This window comes from Pecten maximus, chromosome 1 (assembly GCF_902652985.1).
Source record: "Pecten maximus chromosome 1, xPecMax1.1, whole genome shotgun sequence".
Lineage (NCBI taxonomy): Eukaryota > Metazoa > Mollusca > Bivalvia > Pectinida > Pectinidae > Pecten > Pecten maximus.
In genome coordinates, this window is record NC_047015.1 from 35,425,459 (window position 1) to 35,450,713 (window position 25,255).

Below are 25,255 nucleotides of genomic sequence, written 5' to 3' on the forward strand. Positions count from 1 at the left end.
CAGTGTACCAGATGATATTAATGAGTTTCGTTTTAATTTGTTTGAAGTTTAAAAAAAACCCATTTTTAATCGGTGTTTATGTTAAATATGAATTAATAGTTGATCAACGTAGTCTGCCTAACATGACAGACCTAAGCCAGTGTGTTCTAATGTGTGTTATTGATGTGTTGCTCTTCATTGTACTGCATGGAGCGAGTCCAGCGCTGACGACAAATGTGTTATTTTTAATAAATTCAATCAAACTTTATTAGCACATTAAAGATTAGCTTATAGTTTGATTGCTTTAAACAATATAGTGTTAGTTATTTGATAACGGACTCCAACGTTACTTTTACGGTTATGGTGTAGTGAAGGAAGAAAACACACGAAAAGATATATGTATCTAGGTACATACAATAACAAACGATGGAGGGAATTGTCTAAATATCAGTTTGTATTGACATGTTATATAATTCTGCGATACACAACAATGAAATGGTACAGCGAGAAGCATATTTGAGCTTGTGATATATGGAACTAAAATTACCTACATTTGCATATACAATGTACATGGAACTGCATGAATCAATGGAAATGAGACATTGCACTCACACCAAAAATACCCTGTTTTTCCAGCTTCCGGTCTGAATCGGAAATCATAATATGAATACTTCCGTTTTGATTGTTAACATCCTGTTGCGATGATTCTGGTCAAAGCCAAGAACAATCATTTGTGTCTCGATATCGAGATTGGATGTTAGCAGCACTTCCGTGAGTAATACAAAATAATAAGAATGCGTCTTGCATTATAAATTACCGACATTTCTAAATCAAAGCGTGGACTGATATTTTACTGTTTCGGCTTTTGATTTTGTAATGTTATCGCCATTTTAAGTGGTCTCGGTGTATTTTCGGATTTGGGATATAACATAATTAATGGTTTTCCATTATTTTGTTGTTATATTTATTTGTCAGAGAGATTCCGATGACGTCACACTCATTTCACTAGAGGAGATGTCTCCTCCAAAGTCATTCACGTGCCCTACACCCGTCCAACTCTGGAGAAGGTCACTAAAGTCGGGTGGATGGGAAGAGTTAAGCAAATTCCCGCCATTATTAACACGTGTATCAGCGGCGTGACGATCCGCCCCGGGTTCCCGCCAAAATGAATCTGGCAGCTTCCGTTGATTCATTGGCATAACCTCCTCCATCCTTTTTGTATCCTGTTTCATTCGTTTCAGTCTCTTCGCTTTTAATTTTCCTTCAACTAAAAACTGTCTGAGTCCATACTCAAATAAATCATTAAGTGGGCCTAAACCAATTTTGGCGTCCATTTTGCCTGTGAACTTTTGTTTGCCCTGAGATTCGAGTTTAGGGGACACAGACGATTTACTATCCACATTTTCCCCCTGAGCTATCCTCAAAAGGTCGGCGTAGTACAGTTCACGACCAGACTTGGTCGTTACCCACTTATCCTCATATATATCACACGAATCCTCGTCCTTTTTCTTACCAAAATATTTTTGAATGTCTGTGTTCACCATTTCCGCAAAACTGAGCAGACGCTGTGTCACGTCCGGCGGTTCTTCAGTGATCACGTGCATAAATTCGTCATCTATGAAGTCTTCAGAATAGTGCGAATCGTGATCACTGAAATCATCGTCGTCCATTTCTTCGCCATAGCTGTCCTCTGCCGTAGTGACGGGTTTGACATGGGGTTTGATAGTACTTTTTATGACCGACGTGGTCCCGAAGTCCTGGAGCGGCGAGATTCGGGTTCCGTGTATAGCAGCCATAGTGTCTTTGTCATGCATGTTGGCAAGATCAGCAGCAATCAACATCCGGGTTCGTAGTGTGGCAAGAGCGGCTCATGGCTCAGGTAAAGTTATCTGTGAATTATAAAGACCAATTATAATGATATAATTCATCATAGTTTAATGTAGAGACAAAGGTAAACATACATTTCATCATTGTATATGGCGATGCCAGTTCATGCATGTATAGATATAACTGGTCCTTAAAATCGAGGACGTTTGTTCTTTTTTAGGTCAATTAAATTAAGTGTACCCTGATTAAATATTTTAATTAGACTTCCCGTAACTAATTACAGACATCCGTGAGTCAGGAAGTTTGACCTAGTTCTCACGCGTTCGGACCAGGTTCTAATCCATCACATTTTGATTATAAAAAAGCAAGTCATAGTGGATTTATTTGAGTAAATCCCGAGACCATATGTAATGGATTAAGTGCGATCCCGCTATCTATCTATCTCAGCTGGAAGTCGATAGACTGGGGGACAACACGTGTATTACCCTGCAAACCCATGGAACATCTTCACCTTCACGTATGTGACCCTTGTGATAACCCTGTGATTGAAGTATTCAGCTTGATAACCCTGCACGTGTACGTCCCACCCTTGTGATTCACGGATGTAAATCGTCTTTACATAGAATGTATCTAACCTTGATCACCAATGCTTGTATTCAACCATACTTTATAGCTATTTATGGTAGAGGAAGCAAACTGACTTTCGAAATGTTTCCTTCATCCCTGAGCACCCTTACGCATGCCTTTTCGTCCTTAGCAACACAGTGCAATTGTCACAACCCTTAGTTACCATCCATGATAACAGTTTACACTAAAAAACAAGAGTAGTTATGAAAGAAAAGAGTTTATAGTCCCAGGAGGGTTACATGTACCATGAAGGTAAGGTTTGATGTCTCAAGTGCCCTCTAAGCAGACGACACAAGAAGTCCAGAATCTGGAGACGGTGAATCTCTTCTCATAGCCCTGTTGTTTTTATTGTAAATGATCTGCATTGTAATATATTGCATGTCCATTTGACCAATGGCATAGGAAAATATAACCACAAGAAAATATTTCAATAACACAAGTTCCGTTTTTTAAAAGAAGAAAACACAAGGGGATTTGTAGTGTGTCTGTAAAAACATTGACTAAACCAAACCTCTTGTTTTAAGAAAAGGTCCATGTTTTAAACTCGTGTATACATTTTATAAATTATGGCAAAGTAGAAAAACTGAAATTGGGAAGTCCCGGGAATCTGCCAACGACACTCCGGAATCCCTCTGGATTAGAGTGTGACAATTGTTAGTAGATTCACCATGACGTGTGTTATCCGGGGACACTCGGTATCTATTCTCCTCTTAATCCGGGAGGTAATAAGAGGTTCGTGTGTCCTAGATAAGGTGCTCTGACACCCGTGATTGACGGGGCCAGATCAGGACCCCATCACTGAACACCATACAAACTACCCCAATACCATCAGCTGTTAGACCAACTGTAAGGGGTCGATAAAATCACACTTCAAAATGTCTTCTGTCCAATATATTTTGCAGCGTAATGGTTTAGGCTGACGCTGTCTCGTAGCGTTACCTCCAATGATGATTGGAATATTAATTTGGTACTAGGTACGGTCTATGCCGTATAATAAAACTGTATCCTACAGCTGTTAACCTCTAAGAACAGCTTCCTTAATTCAAAATTAAACATTAAATTGTTATTTATAAACATGATTTGGGATAAGGACCCATGTTGTAGACATAAACCCAAAACGGAGTCGTCCAACGTCAGAACTATTAGAATTTCACGTTTTCGTATGTATTTATATATATGTCAAAGTTTCTGACGTTTCCTAGTTGAGCAAGAGAAAATGATTACCTCCTGTACATAGATCTCCAAATACAACACATGTTTAACATCGCATCGCTTTTTTTTTTTTTTTTTTACAATCCAAATGTTGAGCGACATGGTCCAAAGACAACGGCCGAGAGGTTTTCCGCATCATAGTAAAGTCTAGCTGACGTGTAGTTAAACTATGGAATGATCTGCTAGATATCGACAACAACATTGAACTATTTCAAACTGGATTAGACAGATATTCGCCAGATTAAGAGCTTTTATGTAACTATAAGTAAAACATCCTTTAGAAACTGGAACTGTTGTCACAATTGATTTTAAATATCTCCGGCGTAATTGATCCTCTACAAGAAATTAATTTAAATTATTCCACGAATAACATCAATTGGTTTAATAACTTAACGTTATACTACTCAATATTCAACGCTACAAAAAAAAAACCCAAAAAAACAAACGTTTTTATATATTCGATGCAGCAGTTTCATTTAATGGTATTAAATTCTATTTAATCTCCAATTTCCACAACTAAAAAAAGATTGTATTCCCAAAACAAATTAAATAAACCGATAATAAATCAATATCTTTTACATTTCGATGATTGAAACGTATACAAATAGAAGGTGTTAACACCAAATACATGTATATAAATATGCTCTCAAGTTTGTTTGCCTTTTCCGTACCGAGACTTACCATTACGGAGTTTGACAACAAACCCCTTGACACTGTGGCTTACTTTGACTACATACTCTACAGATGGGTGTAATAACGGCACGGCAAACCTAGAACCCACTGGCCAGCGTGCTGCCATGCTGGGCATGTCTTTATTATTAAATGGACTTTGGCCAAATATGTGTACATTTGTGTGGGAGAGAGGCGTTTTTAGTTATACGGCCTTATCTGGTAGCTTATCACACGATTTATCACACATGAACGATAGTACATGTAAATACATTTAAACGGTTTACACTGTTTGTCTGGACTAGGTATACTAAATAATACAATAGATGCACAGGTACTCGTCACAATTTATTTTTTTCTATAGATTGGCTGCTTTGCGTATATAATTGCCAACCATCAGGGATATAAATTGTTACCAGTCCCTGTGAGTAGAGAACGGAAGTCAACCCTCCATCTTAAACAACGCATGACAAAATTGAGTTAATCACCATCGGAACTACATTTGAAGACTCGCCGCTAACATTCTATAAAAACTGCTTACCTAACATAATAATGATAGTTCGAGAACAATTTTCAAAAGACAATCTTAACAATTTTCATTCATTGGTGCCATTCATTGCGTTTACATTTGCGTCGCATTCAGCGAAATGAAGATTGTTTTAACTATCGGTCAATAGTACAGGAGATGTATCCCTCTTTGATGAAGACATTTGTCTGTGAACGGCAGTACCGACTAATGGGTCCGTTAGGCCGTTCTGAGATCATTAATGCCGATTCGATATTTCTAACTTTCCTTCTGTATTTTTTTTTTTTTTTCATTAACATAATTTTTATTTGGCATCTAGCAACAGTTGAGGACGAAACAGCGGTATGATACCGATTTATCCCTTACTAATCTATATAAACACCTCAGTCCTGTTCTGGTGTTTTAACGCTGAAATTTGGTATTGCTGAACCACCCTAAAGCATTGAAATGATTTAGGCCTGCTTCTCGCATCAACAATGTTGTTGGTAATACAAACACGGAGACAACAGAGAATGGTGCAAGTCGATTTTATAGTGCCACCTCACTGAAATATCACAACCTTGACACGATAGCATAATCCAACGAAACGAATACATCCTTCTGACAGTACGTTAATTATAGGTCAGCAGACACTTCCTAGTAACATGAGATAAATGGTGAATCAGAATGGATAGACAGTTAACTAGGTCAAGTCTTACCCTTGTACTAGATCGAAATTTCCTTCTGGACTAGTCGTCTAGACATTGCAATGGAACGACCTTTCAATCGTTTGGATAGCCACATAGACCTTGATCTTGTACTAGAACGACTCTGTTCATCCAGTTAGACGAGCCATACTCTGTCTTTGTACCAGAAAGACCTTGTTCTGTCAGTTAGATGAGCCAGCCTTTGACTTTTTACTATATAGACACTTTTCTGCCAGTTAGACGTGTCTGACTCTGACCTTGAACCATCAAGACCTTGTTCTGTCTGTCAGACGGGCCAGACTCTGACCTTGAACCATCAAGACCTTGTTCTGTCTGTCAGACGGGCCAGACTCTGACCTTGAACCATCAAGACCTTGTTCAGTCTGTCAGACGGGCCAGACTCTGACCTTGCACCATCAAGACCTTGTTCTGTCTGTCAGACGGGCCAGACTCTGACCTTGCACCATCAAGACCTTGTTCAGTCAGTCAGACGGGCCAGACTCTGACCTTGCACCATCAAGACCTTGTTCTGTCTGTCAGACGGGCCAGACTCTGACCTTGCACCATCAAGACCTTGTTCAGTCTGTCAGACGCACCAGACTCTGACCTTGCACCATCAAGACCTTGTTCTGTCTGTCAGACGGACCAGACTCTGACATTGAACCATCAAGACCTTGTTCTGTCTGTCAGACGGACCAGACTCTGACCTTGCACTGAATTAGTCTGCTCTTACGGAATCAGTCGTAATGGCAGCTGGACACCTATGCCATAAACTGTGTGGTATCTGCAGTTTAACACTGCTTTCCGCCGCTGTGTGTACCGTCTGTCAGTCGTGATGGGGGTTTATCACGTCGTAATTCTAACGTGCAATACAAAATGTATGGAGAGTGTGGTGTATTCCGATAGAGGAGCGGGCCAACCCTCCACGCGCCATCTCCCAGGTACACGTGGCTCGATAGTATATACATTATAGCAACATCAACTGATTGAGGATACATGTAGATATCCATAAAGGGCAGCAGGGATTGGGTAGGATAAGGGCTTGGTTAAGACATCAAAGCATGTGGTAGGACAACCATATGTTTCGTATTATTGTTAGGGTAGGGCAAGGGCTTGTTTAGGATATCAGGGTTTAGGCTAGGACGAAAGGGATAAGGGTAGGACAACAAAGTTTAGTATAGTGAAAACTAAACAACAAATTACATATCTAGATACTGGCTAACAATATCCTGTATCAATGTTTTGGGTCCTGAGTTTTATGAACCAATAAAGCGGTATAACATGAATTTTATTTATTTTACAAGAAGTATGCATGATGTTAAATCAGTGTTTTATTATGCTTGGTTGCTGGGATAAAAGGACACTGATGGTTCTAATATGGAAGGAAATTAAACCCACTTTTAAATCTCGGGTTAGGGAATCGAACCCCGATCGTCTTGATGATCTGCGAGTGCGTTATAAATAGATGAATGTTCTAAGGTCCCCTAAACTCATATGTTAGCGTATTTCGTGCACACTGCAGGGACATGTTGAATAGACAGTATGATATATAAAAAAGAGCTAAAAATTGACTTAAAAACATAAAGATCGGGCGAACGAAATTAATTGCTGAAGACCTTATACATGGTGGTGTCATTGCTTTTTAAACGACAGAGCCTCAGAGTAGTAAAATAATCGCGTCTGTAAACTATATACCCTGGACACACTGTAACAGTTGTCCGATACCAATCCCTGTGTGTACAGTTGTCCGACACCAATCCCTGTGTGTACTGTAACAGTTGTCCGACACCAATCCCTGTGTGTACTGTAACAGTTGTCCGATACCAATCCCTGTGTGTACAGTTGTCCGATACCAATCCCTGTGTGTACTGTAACAGTTGTCCGACACCAATCCCTGTGTGTACAGTTGTCCGACACCAATCCCTGTGTGTACAGTTGTCCGACACCAATCCCTGTGTGTACTGTAACAGTTGTCCGACACCAATCCCTGTGTGTACAGTTGTGCGATACCGATCCCTGAGTGTACAGTAACAGTTGTCCGACACCAATCCCTGTGTGTACAGTAACAGTTGTCCGACACCAATCCCTGTGTGTACAGTAACAGTTGTCCGACACCAATCCCTGTGTGTACAGTAACAGTTGTCCGACACCAATCCCTGTGTGTACTATAACAGTTGTCCGACACCAATCCCTGTGTGTACAGTTGTCAGATACCAATCCCTGTGTGTACTGTAAGAGTTGTCCGACACCAATCCCTGTGTGTACAGTTGTCCGACACCAATCCCTGTGTGTACTATAGATATCAGATTAACACAATCTCCCTAATAAAACACAACTATTGTTGCCGGGTATTTTCCCGTATTCCACACAAACACAAGTGATGGCGGTGTTGTTCATGTTAAACTTGACCTTAAACCACAGATACCAGTATGCTTTCAATTAAATGGTTTGTTCGATCTGTCCCGTAAATCACAGACTGGTATCAAACATTTGTAGATCGAGGTAGGTGATCCCTGTACACTTATGGTGACCAAATATGTAGATTGGTTATCATAGTTTCTACGATTTGGTTTGAATGTTCAATTTTTTTGTTAACAAGAGTAATTTGGAAACCTACGAAACTGTGCTGTGTCGTTTGAGTTCCGTCACACTCTGCTGTGTCGTTTGAGTTCCGTCAGACTCGGCTGTGTCGTTTGAGTTCCGTCAGACTCTGCTGTGTCGTTTGAGTTCCGTCAGACTCTGATGTGTCGTTTGAGTTCCGTCAGACTCGGCTGTGTCGTTTGAGTTCCGTCCGACTCTGCTGTGTCGTATGAGTTCCGTCAGACTCGGCTATGTTGTTTGAGTTCCGTCACACTCTTCTGTGTCGTTTGAGTCCCGTCACACTCTTCTGTGTCGTTTGAGTTCCGTCAGACTCTGATGTGTCGTTTGAGTTCCGTCAGACTCTGATGTGTCGTTTGAGTTCCGTCAGACTCGGCTGTGTCGTTTGAGTTCCGTCACACTCTGCTGTGTCGTTTGAGTTCCGTCAGACTCGGCTGTGTCGTTTGAGTTCCGTCCGACTCTGCTGTGTCGTATGAGTTCCGTCAGACTCTGATGTGTCGTTTGAGTCCGTCCGACTCTGTTGTGTCGTTTGAGTTCCGTCCGACTCTGCTGTGTCGTTTGAGTTCCGTCAGACTCTGATGTGTCGTTTGAGTTCCGTCAGACTCGGCTGTGTCGTTTGAGTTCCGTCCGACTCTGCTGTGTCGTATGAGTTCCGTCAGACTCTGATGTGTCGTTTGAGTTCCGTCAGACTCTGATGTGTCGTTTGAGTCCGTCCGACTCTGTTGTGTCGTTTGAGTTCCGTCCGACTCTGCTGTGTCGTTTGAGTTCCGTCAGACTCTGATGTGTCGTTTGAGTTCCGTCAGACTCGGCTGTGTCGTTTGAGTTCCGTCACACTCTGCTGTGTCGTTTGAGTTCCGTCAGACTCGGCTGTGTCGTTTGAGTTCCGTCCGACTCTGCTGTGTCGTATGAGTTCCGTCAGACTCTGATGTGTCGTTTGAGTCCGTCCGACTCTGTTGTGTCGTTTGAGTTCCGTCCGACTCTGCTGTGTCGTTTGAGTTCCGTCAGACTCTGATGTGTCGTTTGAGTTCCGTCAGACTCGGTTGTGTCGTTTGAGTTCCGTCCGACTCTGCTGTGTCGTTTGAGTTCCGTCAGACTCTGATGTGTCGTTTGAGTCCATCAGACTCTGATGTGTCGTTTGAGTTCCGTCAGACTCTGCTGTGTCGTTTGAGTTCCGTCAGACTCTGATGTGTCGTTTGAGTTCCGTCAGACTCTGCTGTGTCGTTTGAGTTCCGTCAGACTCTGATGTGTCGTATGAGTTCCGTCAGACTCTGCTGTGTCGTTTGAGTTCCGTCAGACTCTGATGTGTCGTTTGAGTTCCGTCAGACTCTGCTGTGTCGTTTGAGTTCCGTCAGACTCTGCTGTGTCGTATGAGTTCCGTCAGACTCTGATGTGTCGTTTGAGTCCGTCAGACTCTGATGTGTCGTTTGAGTTCCGTCAGACTCTGCTGTGTCGTTTGAGTTCCGTCAGACTCTGATGTGTCGTTTGAGTCCGTCCGACTCTGTTGTGTCGTTTGAGTCCCACGAGGCTATACTCTGTCGTTTGAGTCCCACGAGGCTATACTCTGTCGTTTGAGTCCCGCACTCAAAACAACAGATCAATGTCTCGTGGTTTTCTGATGATAGTTGATAAATAGTGGGGACAATCGGTACTCTTTACCTTTCTTTCATCAATGTTGCCTTTAAAAATATAAGCCATATACTAAAGTAATAATCTATGCATTGTGCACAAAGCAATTTTACTATGGACGAAGCGAAATAATTAATAGATTCTTGTTATTTAATGAAAAAAATGAACATGATATAAAAATGCAAAATGTCAGATCGGAGATTGCATCGCAAACTCACCTTGCCGTAGAAATAACTACTGTCCCTAATCTTTTTGACCCACATGTGATTGGACACACAAGGGTTTACACGGCCGTAATATTGGTGTTTACCGAATGTAGCTAGCACCTGTTACTTACCCCGATAAACTTTTAACAATACGTTGTACGTTACGTATACCATATACCGTAGTTACAAGCACTACAGTTTAAAGTGAACTTTATCAGAATAAACAGCAACACACAATGGTCCTATATGTTCCAAGTCCTATACTGAAATCTCTTTACAAGAGCGAGAACCTGCCAGGCCAATTCTCTCTTGCACTTAAGTGAATTATCGGCTCTTTTTCTGACAGTTTATCCATAGAGAGATAAAGTTCAGTTTTACCTTCACAACAAAAGTGGCAAGTTTTACCAAGAAAAGAAAAAAAAACAAACAACGCATTATGCCATATACCCCTTAAGCAAGTGTCAGCTGGAATCCCTCTATAAATTAATGCATTAGTGATGGGTGATTTGGCGGATCCGTCCGAGTGTAAGATAATTCCACCTTGTATAGCGCGGATTTCTCTCCACCGATAGCGTAGCATGATTTAGTGTTATATCACCCCGAAATCAGTTCACGTAACGTACAACCTGTGATATGTTTGTAAGTCGTATTGGATTTTCGAAAAGTAGTACAGCGGTACATACAGTACCTTTATCTGATAAGTAGGTTAATGATTTAGCAGGGAATTAATTGTCATTGCAAGAAAGTTTCGGTCAAATTTACTTTTCTCTGAAAAAAGGGAAACGTACGTTGCACGTGAAAACGTATATGTATACAGTATTAGCACAGTAATAACATAGTCTGTAGCACACAAGAAGAGGCGACTAAATTCAGTATCTATCGTTTCTCTTCTTTGTAAACAACTTTCTTCTTCCCTCTTTTCTCTTCTTTCTAACCAATTTTCTTCTTCCATATGTCTCTTGTGAAACTGCTTTACCTTTTGGCATTTAGTTCACTCCTGTGTGGAAGGCTCTGGGTTCTGTTCCCCCAACTTTTTTCTTCCAGATGTCTCACGTGACACTACCTCACCCTTTGGGCTTTAGTTCATCCCTGTGAGGAAGGCTTTGGGTTCTGTCCCCCAGCCGAGACATACCGGTCCCTAAAAATGGTAGATTTGTTCGCCCGTTCCCTACTATGTGTCCGGGTGTGACGTCATGCTGGCTGTCTTTGACAGTGTATCAGTAAGGTAGCACTAATAAATCTACATCAACATATGTATATCGTATCCATGGGAGGCCGTCCTTAAATGACCATATCTGTTGATAGGACGTTAAACAAGTAACAAACCATGGGATCATGTCCAATATTTTATCATGTATATTTTCATAATGCAAACGAATTAACCCGTCCTCATATGACCCTGGATTTGCGACGTTTGGGACGTTAAACCCCAAAATGCCATACAAACATCACATGTTTACGGTGACTGAAACACAATATTACCAAATCTATTGACCGCCACAGGGGCGGTCAATAGTGTCACCAACACTACAATAGGTCACTGTCTGACTGTCCCTGTCTATAAAGGGTGTCCCCAACACTACAGACCATCCCTGTCTATAAAGGGTGTCACCAACACTACAGACCATCCCTGTATATACAGGGTGTCACCAACACTACATACTGTTCCTGTCTATACAGGGTGTCACCAACACTACAGACCATCCCTGTCTATAAAGGGTGTCACCAACACTACAGACCATCCCTGTCTATACAGGGTGTCACCAACACTACATACTGTTCCTGTCTATACAGGGTGTCCCCAACACTACAGACCATCCCTGTCTATAAAGGGTGTCACCAACACTACAGACCATCCCTGTATATACAGGGTGTCACCAACACTACAGACCATCCCTGTCTATAAAGGGTGTCACCAACACTACAGACCATCCCTGTATATACAGGGTGTCACCAACACTACAGACCATCCCTGTCTATACAGGGTGTCACCAACACTACAGACCATCCCTGTCTATACAGGGTGTCACCAACACTACAGACCATCCCTGTCTATAAAGGGTGTCACCAACACTACAGACCATCCCTGTATATACAGGGTGTCACCAACACTACATACTGTTCCTGTCTATACAGGGTGTCCCCAACACTACAGACCATCCCTGTCTATACAGGGTGTCCCCAACACTACAGACCATCCCTGTCTATAAAGGGTGTCCCCAACACTACAGACTGTCCCTGTCTATACAGGGTGTCACCAACACTACAGACTGTCCCTGTCTATACATGGTGTCACCAACACTACATACCATCCCTGTCTATACAGGGTGTCACCAACACTACAGACCATCCCTGTCTATACAGGGTGTCCCCAACACTACAGACTGTCCCTGTCTATACAGGGTGTCCCCAACACTACACACCATCCCTGTCTATACAGGGTGTCCCCAACACTACAGACCATCCCTGTCTATACAGGGTGTCCCCAACACTACAGACTGTCCCTGTCTATACAGGGTGTCCCCAACACTACAGACCATCCTGTCTATTTAGGGTGTCACCAACACTACAGACTGTCCCTGTCTATACAGGGTGTCCCCAACACTACAGACCATCCCTGTCTATACAGTACATACATATATTATAGGGGGAGGGGGGTAGGGGGTACACCGTACAATACTTTTGAACCGGGCTGAAGATACTGATTGGCAATGCGTCACTTCGACACGCGATGCCTGCCTGACGCAGAATAAGTAGTGTTTGGAATTGTCGGTGACGGTACAGAAACGGAAATACAATTTATATAAACAGGAAGTGACGGATATATTTATTGAGGTGCCGGCGACGGTAACCGGTAGTACAGGGTCTGCAGAAATGAGACAATCCTTACCTTGCACATGGCTTCATTCACATATATCACGTGACTTCCAGTAGTCCATGGTATAATAATTCCCGGGGGTGGGGCAATGCATAGGGTACACAACTGGACGTTCACACAACCCACAAACAAATACGTTACATCCAGCTCGGCGGTGACATAGCACACATTTATATAAACACTCCAGTTTCCGTACTGGAGTGAAATTATATATTCATGACAGCATGTTCTCTCTTATCACGCGTTTGTCAATATTACCTTGAGTGGCGAGCTGTGCGTCCAACCAATGGACGGTCGTTCTCGCAAAGCTGTTTACTTTTGGTATTAATGTACTTTATTTAGGCCCCTCCTACTGTACTCGGGGTATATGCAGGTATACAATGTCATATGGATTATGCTATCAGAAAAATTCACAATTACTTGTTGATAAATTGGCATTTTAATCTACAAGAGATTGATGGAAAATCACGGTAAATATACCATGTTAAATGCTGACCGTGGGAGCGACTTGTGGCGGTGGCAGCTAAAGAGTATGGAACTGTAGATGGAGTTGGGGTTAATGTAGGCTGGGTACCGCTAGCCATTCACGATTATAATGACATAACCAGTTAAATATTGATTAAAGCCAATAAATGGTCACCTTTGTGTGACGAGTTGTCTTATCGATCACGCGGTGTAGATAAATGTGTAGTATATGCCAATGTTCCATTGAACTCGGTTGTTTCGGACAATTTATACCGGAATGATGAAGTGTTGGCATGATAACGTCTTTTAAACTACTGGCGTATGATAGTGTATGGTAGGGTTCCAAATGGCACAGACATCTACTTTGTTGATACTATAAGTCGATATACTTACAAAATAAACACACGGATTTCGTTTGCTGGTGACACTGCTGTCTCTATCTGCACGAATGGATGAGGTTATCCAGGCTTCATGTTTCCCTTTTTTTCTTAGATACTCAACCTTCCTTAAGTTTTATTAGAAATAATAGAAATAAACACATATAAATATAACGTATCTGCTGTTTTACGTCCTTGGGTCAGCCAGTGTATGAAATCAATTCAATAGTTTTGATGATGTTCTGTCCGACGACCTCTTCCTTCATGCAATTAGCAATTGGTGTTATGGTCCTATAACACGCATTACTACTACTATTGCTGCGAACGAACCTGATAAGACTGGATGGCAGTTTGTCGGCAATGACTGTGTATTATAGGACCATATAATGTACATATGTGGACCACAGAGGACCATATAATGTACATATGTGGACCACAGAGGACCATATAATGTACATATGTGGACCACAGAGGACCATATACATGTACATATATGGAAGAGGACCACAGAGGACCATATACATGTACATATACGGACTATGTGGACCACAGAGGACCATATACATGTACATATATGGACTAAATGGACCACAGAGGACCATATACATGTACATATATGGAAGAGGACCACAGAGGATACATGTACATATATGGAAGAGGACCACTGAGGACCATATACATGTACATATATGGAAGAGGACCACAGAGGACCATATACATGTACATATATGGAAGAGGACCACAGAGGACCATATACATGTACATATATGGAAGAGGACCACTGAGGACCATATACATGTACATATATGGAAGAGGACCATATACATGTACATATATGGAAGAGGACCATAACCCCATTGGATAAAATGTCCATTACACGTGTACTCATTGCTTAAACATCACATATTACACTAGGAAGCGTGAAACAGCAAACAATAGCTAGGTTTAACCAAAAGTATGGCACTATCTTGCAATCTAGTTATTAATGTAATAATCATGATTATATCTAGATCAAAACTTTCTTTCTCTCAAAGTAAGGTTTATTTCAGATTTGTATTCCATTCTTTGATGCAGTTTAATTATTCCGTTGTTTGACAGAGTTGGCGAGGGTATTGCAAAATAGGTTTCATTCTTTGACATGTTGGCAAACGTATTACGAAATATGTTTCGTTCTTTGACATGTTGGCAAACGTATTATGAAATATGTTTCGTTCTTTGACGGAGTTAACGAGGACCTAGATATCACGAGAATAGGTTTCATTCTTTGAATAGGGAGTTGACAGATTCGGTTTTTGATGAGGTTTTGTTATTCCGATGTTTGACTGAGTCGGCGATGTTACAGTTAAACAGTTAAGCTTTATGAGCATCCATCGGTCATTTCTTACATCTGTTGCTTCAGAATCATGGGATGGTGGGGTAGCAATCGCGTCTACGTAAAACGGACGACACATACGTAACGTCTCAGCAAAACCATGACATGAATTGTCGACTTACATATATGGTATGTGAAAAGTTTATATTAAAAAAAAAAAAAAAAAAAAATGTGACTTGTGTCTTTATTAGGAACGTATAAGGTTGAATATGAAGTGTATATAGTGAAAGAGATTCCTCCCTAATCAGAAACATTATCGAATCCATTTTTACGTTCTCGTCACAGAGAGTTCTTGGAAGTTCATGGTACAAAAAGAAGAATGGTGTATTTTGTTTTAATTAATTGTTCATCAATACAATTAAGGTAACAATGTATCATTCGGTATATATTGGTACAAATAATTGTAATGCCCAGAATGATAAATAACCTAATTCATTCAGCACACAACGTTAACGTATATAAAATAGTACGGTTTACAGAGTTCTATATACACGGTATTAAAGGTCAAAGGTGAGGGATAAGCCCGACGTATCTAATAACTAATAAGACACTTCATTTCGGCGACGGAATCGGGAGAGGTGTGATAAGAAACAACAACAACAAAACGCTGACAGGTGTGACGGACATCGCCTCAATAGTGGGGAGGAGACTTTATCGGGAACCCTATCAGGGGTCGGGGCAAGTATTGGTCCCTTATCTCTTCTCCTCGGTCAATATTACACGAATACAAGAAAGGTCTTAGATTGTATAAACAGTAGCAATGTGACACCTAAATACTGTCCATTCTTTCTCTCATTGACACTAATCTGCGGAATGTCAATTTCGGGACATCCCGTGTTATTGTTCTGGGTATCTCGTGTATCATGTAAGAAATCTCACATTGTATATACACTTGATAAATTATATCGAAACACAAATATAAGTCGCGTGATTGACAGGGCACAGGGCGAGACGATGTTCATTAAAAATATTATAATAGTTTATTTCAAATTATACACGTAAACGTCAAAAATACAAAACATTGACATATTTCAGTATTATTTAGAGAATTCAATTTGCTTCGAAATAGAGCAGATGTTTATCTTGTTTGATAAACAAATGGTGAGACACTCGTCTCCAGTTAGCAGTAAACACGCGCATGTGTTTCCATAACAAGACTTCGGGGTATAAACTACCTGGAAATGTGACGTTATCTTTCCCAAATGATCCCATGTCCATATTCTTTAGTGATTTGTAATTTGACTGTCTTGGTGAGATCATAACACAGTAAACAACGACACCCGCATCAATAAAACTAACCCAATTTCAAATCATCAGATAATAATCGCCAATGACCTGTCTATTATTGGGAGAGGGGATCGCTCTTACGCGCAACATTAGATTGATCTATGGCAATCTTATTTTTGACAGAAGATGATAATTAACATTCAGGGTCCAAAGTGATTATCTTAATCATTTGATAGTGAAAATTTCATTTCTCCTTTACTGCAAAACCTGTGTATGTATATTCCTTAAAATAGGCAGGTAGGAAGGGACTAGAGAGTGCTATAGAGTTTTTTAAAATGTTGTCAAGTTAGTTTTAGCAAAATTGATTGATCAAGAATTTAAAATTGTTGCTAAATTATGATTAGCCTAATAACCTCTTGAACATCTTGACCCTGATATTTGCATGTAATCCACTTTTCTATTATATAAACCTCTGACTTTTTAATATCTGTTGGTTAATTTCTATCTCTAATTGGAAGAAGTATGGAACTTTAATATCAATTTATTATCAAAATGAATAAAATCACAGAGTAGATGACATTTAGTACTGATTACTATCATTGCTCTATATAATTATATAACTTGCCTGAAACCCTGTTCACAATCCAATTAAAATCAGATGTGATGAGAGATCTGATTTTAATAAGACTGCCCTCTTCAGAATAAAAGGACACCACTATTTTACACACATCATACGCTTTAACAGCCGACAAACTCGTTATTATTTGATATATAGATATAAACTGGAGGTTGAACTAAATGGAAAAATAAAGATGTGAGACATAAACTTTTTTTTCTTTATACTGAAAAATAGCTTTTAAAGGGCAATTCGTAAGTAAATCTGATAACAGGCATGTTTGCACATTATGCTTTTAGCTCTACAGCGACCAATTTGCATGTATAAAGCTTAATGATCATTTACGGTGTCTGGTGTCCTTGCTTAAGAAACACTGCATCTGGAGCAAAGGAAGTTTGGATGCATTAGTTTACCTGTTTAGGTTGAACCTGCCCCATACAGATGGCCGGGACCAGTGAATGATGAGATACATCTAATGCTTTTAACACAAGAGAATTTTTGTGAGTTTGATGTAAAACAAATATTTTGTTCTTTGTAATGCGAAAATGCGTCCGTTATTTTTAAACACAATCAAAACGTGCATTAAAATACTTTTTTTCTTTGGATAAAGTCTTGATTTTAAACAAATTGTATAACATTGATTATTACAACTTATCAATGTCCTCTCCATAATGCCACGTACAATGTATAGCGATGAACCACACTATAATAGTAGAGGTAGAGGCTAATGACAATGTATTTTTCTTCATCAGATGTAGACGCCTGTGGTGACCTAAGTAGACCATAAATGTTATATAAAAAAGGGGGAAAACTGACAGAGCCACGACAAGAAGAAAGTAGAAAAAGACGTACATGAATTAGACCAAGTTACAGATAATATCAAACAGTTATGTTATCGACTTGTTAAATATGTTTGTCGGATCACTCTACCCTGCAGGTAGGGCGTAAGAATTGTACCTGCTGCTCCCATTGCATGATCGTAAGAGGTGACTAAATTTGGGATCTTATCTTTTCTCTTCTTTCTTAACAACTTTCTTCCTCCTAACGTCTCCCTTGACACTGCCTCACTTTTAGTTGAGCGTTCGCCCCTGTGAGGAAGGCTTTGGGTTCTGTCCCCTAGCCGAGACATACCAGAGTCTTTAAAAATGGTAGTTGCTACTCCTGCTTAGCGCTCAGCATATTTGGAGTGGGACGACTGGTTTGCCCGTTGTCAGTATAATGTGACCAGGTGGGGTGTGATGCTGGGTGTCTTCGGCAGTATGCTTCAGTGAAGTTGCACTTTAAATCGGCAAAAGTTCCGGCCTATCACAAGGAGTCTTAACACGAACATACCGCAGCCTCCCAAAACACACATACGCACTCACCACACACATGCATGTCGCACGCTCGGGAGGCCGTCCTTAAATGACCTTAGCTGTTAATAGGACGTTAAACTAAATAAACCAAACCAAATCACTCTAGATTGTGTTTTAGCTGTCAAGTAATTTAAGTTTATCATAATAAAGTGAAATGTCTAAAACATACACACATTGTATTTGCGTGATTCTCAAAAGAAACCTTTGGCATATTTTACTGTTTAATGCCAACAGTTTCATACCAGATTAATATTAGATTTATTGTATAACAGACACAAGGATTTGACGCAATTTCCCTGCCATAATACAAACACGCATACTTACAAAATTAAGAATATTCTTTAGATGACAGTATTATATTGACCGATAATTACACCGGTTTGATCGCCCTTTATTGGCCCTGATGACCATTTCACTGTTGATGGGCTGTTAACTATTATTAATAACAATGTATACGAATCCTTTACTATTAACAAACTTTTTGGACTTGTTAAATTTGATTACATATATCCAACAATCTCTCTCTGTATAACAGGCTATCTTATGTAATAGCAGTGTTCAAACATTGTATTTCTTTATATGTTATAAGTGGGAAAGTAAATATGTTTGAGTACTCCGTAATAATGGTCCACATCGACAGGATGGATTATACAAGATTGTCACGAACTAACATACAAGATGACACGTTTTCGACAAGGCATTTTCACTTTCCTTTCTTTGTATTCTTTGTAAATTCGTTCACGTGGGGAAATTCTATCAGATTTGATAGAACTTTTAAGCTGCTGCAAGGCGGTACAGTGTTTTCGAGAGACAATTTTTTTCTTTTTAAAACCAAAAGAAGAAACAGTGAGACTGAGACAAAATATGATTTTATTCTCTATTTCTGTGATAATATGTACAAAATCTTATACTTTCGGGGGGAGATGTACGAAAGTTTGGTGAATCTGCAGAATGAATATTATAATTAGACTGATTATGTTCAATGTTTCAAGGATTGGAGGGTTTATCTCTAGGTATGATTTAAAACCTTTATATAATGATATGTCCAAAATCAGTTTTACTCTTCCAACATGTTCAATTACAAGATAAAAGGCCACACAATGCTGCATCTTACAAGGAGTGCAATCCATGAAATCGCATTATTTCCTCGAACATGCAAGGAAAATCTATGTTCAGAGGGTAAAGAAAATGTGTGAATATTCCAAAATCTTACTCGCATTTATATCTGTCAAATCAGTCAAGCAGCTATGTTCACCTTTGTAGCATAGTAAAATAGATAAACTTGTAAATATCGATTTTTAGATGGAAGGGAAAATAAGGAAAATATAACAATATAGGTGTCTGTAATGTGCGGCAATAGATATGGACTAACCATACTTGGCAAATATAACAACAACAAAAAAAACATCTTTGAGAAAAATTACTCACGCGGGATCTGTGTCTATTAGGCAGTAATACATTGTCATCAGTAATTACTTGTTACTAAGCCTTTGTTCACTGTTCTGCCATAAATTTTGATTTTGTAAAATGAAACAGTATGTGCCCGTGTAAATAACTCCTAAATGTGTTTCATAAAGAAACAATAAATAAAATGCATACGTAATGTAAATTTATATGAGTTTGAGATGATAAATAACTAGATAACATAATAAACCACATGCGTGATATACCCGTCCAGCCATCCCAATAGCTTTATAAGCAATGCTACGTTAGGACAATCACGCCCTCGGCCACAAATAGACTTTTTATTACTGGTATAACAAATTAATAGATATTGTTTTCTTTTCTTGCCAATTGTAAATATAAAACGCTGCATACCTCAGAACTTTAGGACTGTTTATTGTTCGACGGTCAATGTACATAAGAATTTTCAGCGAACTTTTTGTTGTAAAACTTTATGGAAAGTCTGTTCGCGTTAAATTTCTTAATTGTATGAATAAACATTTGTTTTGATTTGTAAGAAATCGGTACGTTTCAATGTTAATTGGTGTGAACGGGATCATCGCTGTAATATTAGGCCTCCATATATGTTGATTTTTAAGTTCATAATAATTTATAGAGCCACATAAATATCCTTTCAGTCAAAACAATTCACAATTTAAAAACTATATATCGTCCAAATAACTATTCTTACCTAATTGCAATATCGCCGATACCGACATATGTCACTGTAAGAGAATCAGTGTTTATTAACGACTTTCACTTTTATTGGGAACAACCAACCAATTGAAAAAATATTTTTTTGAAACAGCCCCTGTGTATAGAAAGTTGAGCCAAGGATAAAATGTCTGGCAGCCACTGATTGGCCAGTATGTTATGAAGTGAGAAAATAGATATGTAGCCTGATAGGTAACTATCAATAAGAAATGTTGATATAAATTTCGTAAGTCCGATTGGTTTTTTTTCCCAAAAGTTCACGTAAAAATAGTAAACAGGTAAACATTTAAGATTTTTGAGAATTTTTACTGCGAAATTCACCTATTTTCAAAATGGCTACCCTGGAGAAAATTTGAGCTGAAGGACCCAACTTTAAAATTTTTTGATTAGGTGTTATATCAGACCCTAAACTTTTGTTATAAACCATTATCGTCATATTCAATTCAAGAATTTGAATGAAATAATCCAAAACGTTAACACTAAAGTCTATGGGAAAACAATTGGTTGGTTGGTCTCTATATATTGTTTTAGTCCGTTTAACGGAATATGTCAAGATTAAGCTACTAAACATTTCTTTTTACTTTCAAACCCATATAGAAGTGGGTGGTTCTGTGAATGATATATCTTATTTTTTTTCTCTCATGTAAAAAAACCAAAAAAACTTTTAAGACGCCATTCCCATTTTGAAGCAATAACCTAAAAATATTAGAAATCTAATTATTTCTCTACAGACGCGTGATAGTATTTTTTATTAGATGACAGTATATTTTATTAAATTACAGTATATCTATTAGATGACATATGTAAAAAGGCTGTCCAAACATTACAATAATCCAGAAAATGGTCTCCTGTGCAGGACAGTTTCTGAATTATAAATTAATGCTTTTACGAATAATATTTTGAACCTTAAAAATCTAAGGATTTTGGTTTAAAATCTAAGTATTCAATAGCATTAACATAATTAAACAAAGCTCTGGATAATTTTTAAACTGTGTTCCTGATCTAGCCAATATAAAATGAAAAGCGAAATCTGGATACTTAATTGAGTAAAAAGTAAGTTAGTATAGAATCCCAAGCGAAATGATCGGATTACACTGTTTGAGTAGACATTTTAGGAATTATTGTACATATAATGTTAATCATAGACTAAAATTCTCATATAAATGGAATATAATTACAATAACGGAATGTTTAACTAAACTTAACCGCAATGAATTCCAATATCTTGTATTTAATAATTATCATACAATAATATTGGTCATTGAAGTTTTTGTAAGGATTGAAAACCCATTCTTTATTTACTATATTTGGCAATCGTGATCTAGTTAAATGTAGAATAATTATTCCTAGACCGATAATCAGTTGATACATTACGAAGTTAACTTGTAAATCTTAATAAGTGTATATTTCAGAAGAATAATAATTCATTTATCACAATGATTTATATACGACAAATGAGAATATAAACGATCATACGTAGTTGTAAATAGCTGTCTTCGTGCGTGATTAGTATAAGGATCTTATTTCCCTTGTCCACTTGTAAAAAGTCATTTTTTTATCGAGTATCGGGTACATTACACTACTAAGAAGATTATTATTGATACCAACATCATATACTTACTAAGATTTTCAATTTTCCATTTAAGACTAATTAAATATTTGTAAAAGCATTACAAGTTTGCCGTTCTTTGGATTATCTGTATAAATGTATTACCTCTGAAAAAATGGAAATTTGTCGGAAGAAACAAAGCACTACATTCTAGAAAGGAACTTGAACTTCATCTAATCCAGTCAAATTAATTTTATATACTTATTTAGTAAAACGGATTTCATTGTGATCATATGCTTTTTCTCAGTCTGTGTAAATATGTTGTGGAGAGAGCCTTTGTGTTGATATAACTTTGTCCATTCTATCTTAATTTTGGCAATAAAACATGTTTAAATCTTGTTTTTGGATATTGTGTTTTCACCAGCGGTAAATGGGAATAAAATATATGTCAATGAATAGTATTTATCATATATAGAGACGTATAACTGATTAAAAGATACCGAAAAAAAAGCAAATATTTATTCGTACTACTAACTACCGACCATTTCTTTGTTATCGTATTTTTCTATTCGATCATCGATACAGTATTTGATATTTATAAAAAAAAAAAGCTACACTTATGAATTAATAATCTTACCTTTGCTCGTTTATAAAGAAAGCGTTGAGTATCCGAAATTTGAGGATAATCCAGGAATGTATGGGTAGTGCACAGCCTATAGACGGGTTACGTGTACGTGTGAATGTCTACAGAAAGTAGAATCCTCTTGTTTTAAATCTTAGAAGGGCGGTTTGACATTCAGCTGATAACAGGAAAATGTCCAACCCAAGATAACAACTCCGCAGTCTCTAAATCCCTGATAATGGCCGGCTGTCAATATAGAACAATTATTGTTTACAAAATCGTGTAGAACACACCATTACTTTATCATATAGATTATTAATGTATTAAACATCATTATTTAAAAGTAACAAATCACGCTCTTAGATTCTTAAAAGTATTTTGTTTACTTCCATATTAGTGCTTTATTGCCTTATAGATTTCAATGAATTTATTTCACCCAGTCACACTTTGTGTGGAACAAGAGGTCACATTTATACAATGCAGTGATACATTAACATTGTACATATGGTAAATGCAGTGATTCATATATCCTTAAACTTTATCTTTGTATATATGGTAAATACATGTACAGTTTCACACATTCCTGGAGAACATAACCGATTGTATCACTTGGAGTGTGTTAATTACTAGAAAATTGAAGTCCAAGATGTTGGACTTGGCCTCTGATTCGCCGAGAATGCTTTTACTGCTTCTAACATGCTTCTAACATTTCATGAAGCCCTTTTGTAAAACTTTGCATGGTTTCCCATCTTTTGGTCCTGACCAAGCGTCATAGAAGACTTCTTGTTCTCCATAGTTTTTTTTCGACAACAACGACATTAACAAACCTGATCTGAACATTTCTCTCATTGTGCTGTTACCTTGATATTAATAAAATGGTAGCCTGGTACACGGTACTCTGATAAGTCAATTTAAACCAAAACGTTACAATATATTCCCATTCGTGTGCCTTACCAAATTGAATTCTAACTCATTTTTTTTTTTTTTTTTTTTTTTGAGTTCTCCAATACTGTCTTAAACTAGTAGAATGATATCTTTTTCAATAAAATCTAAAAGGTGTACGTATACAAAAATATTATAATATCAAACTAAATATACAACATATTTTTAAGTTGATCGCAGGATATAATCCCAACGGAACTATATACAGCAGGGCCTGTGCAAACTGGACGTTGGTAGTAAACATGTTCGATCATTACTTTCTGTTCAATCGCAGCATCAAGACCAATTCCGATGACGAGCGAAGTTTAAATTCCGGTCGGAGCGCGATAACTGACAGAACCAGGGGCGACAAAAATACATCGGACAAGGACCCGGTACGGAATACGAAGACTTTCAGTCAAGTGCTTCGCAAAAAATTATTAATGTATATATCGAGATTGTGCCATCAGATAAGACATCGTGAGATATGTTGATCTGATAATAATTTGATGGAGTTATTTCCCCTTTTAGTTTTTAAACTTTTGAAAAAAAAAACAATCCCACGGCGACCAGTGTTGCATGTAAGAGATCTTGACCTGACCTTATATCTTTTGTGGTGTGGAAAAAAAACACAAATTTCATATATAGGAGGAAAGGACGTTGATAATGTTTTTACAATTTGTGCCCAACCTTTCGTCACTGTTTTACCAAATAAATATGTTCAAACCAAACCAAGCTTTGACACTAAAACCTTATAAAATGCGAGCTTGACTAACTACTGAGAGATTGAATCATTGTATGGGAATCGAGTTTCTCTTTAAAGTAACAATGATATTGAACTTGGATTTTTTACAATTAATAAAACACAAAAAATAACGGAGAATGATAACGAACAAATTAGCAGTGAATTCAGAAAGTGAAAATGTATTTAAGTGTACGTTTCCCACGGCCTTGGCGTTATCTCTGGACATTAATAAAAAAAGTAATCGTTGATTGCAGAAGTCTAATTAAGGAACACAATCGACTGTTGTCTGAGGGCCTCGTCGGAGACCACTGTTTGATGTGTGGGGCATCAAGTGGTCATTTTCCTGGTTTCTCCATCCGTCCCTGGAATGTCGAGCTATCGTACTGTACCTCCACATCTGATAGTGGCAGATCCCGGCTAGCTAATTAATTCCAACGCTTTGTCGCACTGGACAACTGGAGACGTCCCCGCCGATGTTGTCCAATCTGGGGGATTGCGAGCGGCAGGAGGCCTCTTTGGCCCAACACTTGAGCCTGGGATGTGTAATTTTTGCCAGACTCCCGGCTGACGGGCTCGGAACGTCCGGAATGCTTTGCGGTTCGCCTATCGATATCAGTAGGTGGATATTTGGACGCAAATCCGTGGAAGATCGTGGGAATAAAAATACTGACTCTGTCGTAAAGAATAACACAGATAAGTTGTCAATTAGATCTGACCACTAAGCGACCATACCTGGTCATAGGTGTCACTGCTATACATTATTGATAGTGGGTAACTCACTGATTATCTACGTACTTGTTAGTAATGTCTAATGAGTCACTGGGGCAGTACACGCCTACAGTAAGTACATTGTCCAGAAAACAAAAATATCAACCTTTCACCTATTTAGGTGTAATTTGATCCACATGGACTAATTTCAATGTCCGTAGATTCCATTATATGTTTCATATGGAAATTATGAGTATCGTGTAATTTTCATTTCAAAACATTTTATATATAAAATAATCTAACGGGA

General features: G+C 38.5%; 1 protein-coding gene across 3 annotated transcripts; it reads right to left on the reverse strand.

The window, feature by feature from the left end:
• Window positions 1-411: 411 nt before the first annotated feature.
• LOC117331863 (protein PERCC1-like) lies at window positions 412-22,717 on the reverse strand. 3 transcript variants are annotated; one of them, XM_033890833.1, is made up of 3 exons: window positions 22,590-22,679; window positions 20,381-20,414; window positions 412-1,868 (listed from the first exon to the last, which is right to left on the reverse strand). In XM_033890833.1, exon 3 carries the CDS (start codon window positions 1,818-1,820, stop codon window positions 951-953), a length of 870 nt encoding a protein of 289 aa, XP_033746724.1. In that variant the 5' UTR covers window positions 1,821-1,868; window positions 20,381-20,414; window positions 22,590-22,679; the 3' UTR covers window positions 412-950. The 3 variants fall into 3 exon arrangements, with proteins under 3 accessions (XP_033746724.1, XP_033746717.1, XP_033746710.1); XM_033890826.1 differs by lacking the exon at window positions 20,381-20,414 and having other exon boundaries at window positions 22,590-22,717; XM_033890819.1 differs by lacking the exons at window positions 20,381-20,414; window positions 22,590-22,679 and adding an exon at window positions 12,847-13,067.
• Window positions 22,718-25,255: the final 2,538 nt, after the last annotated feature.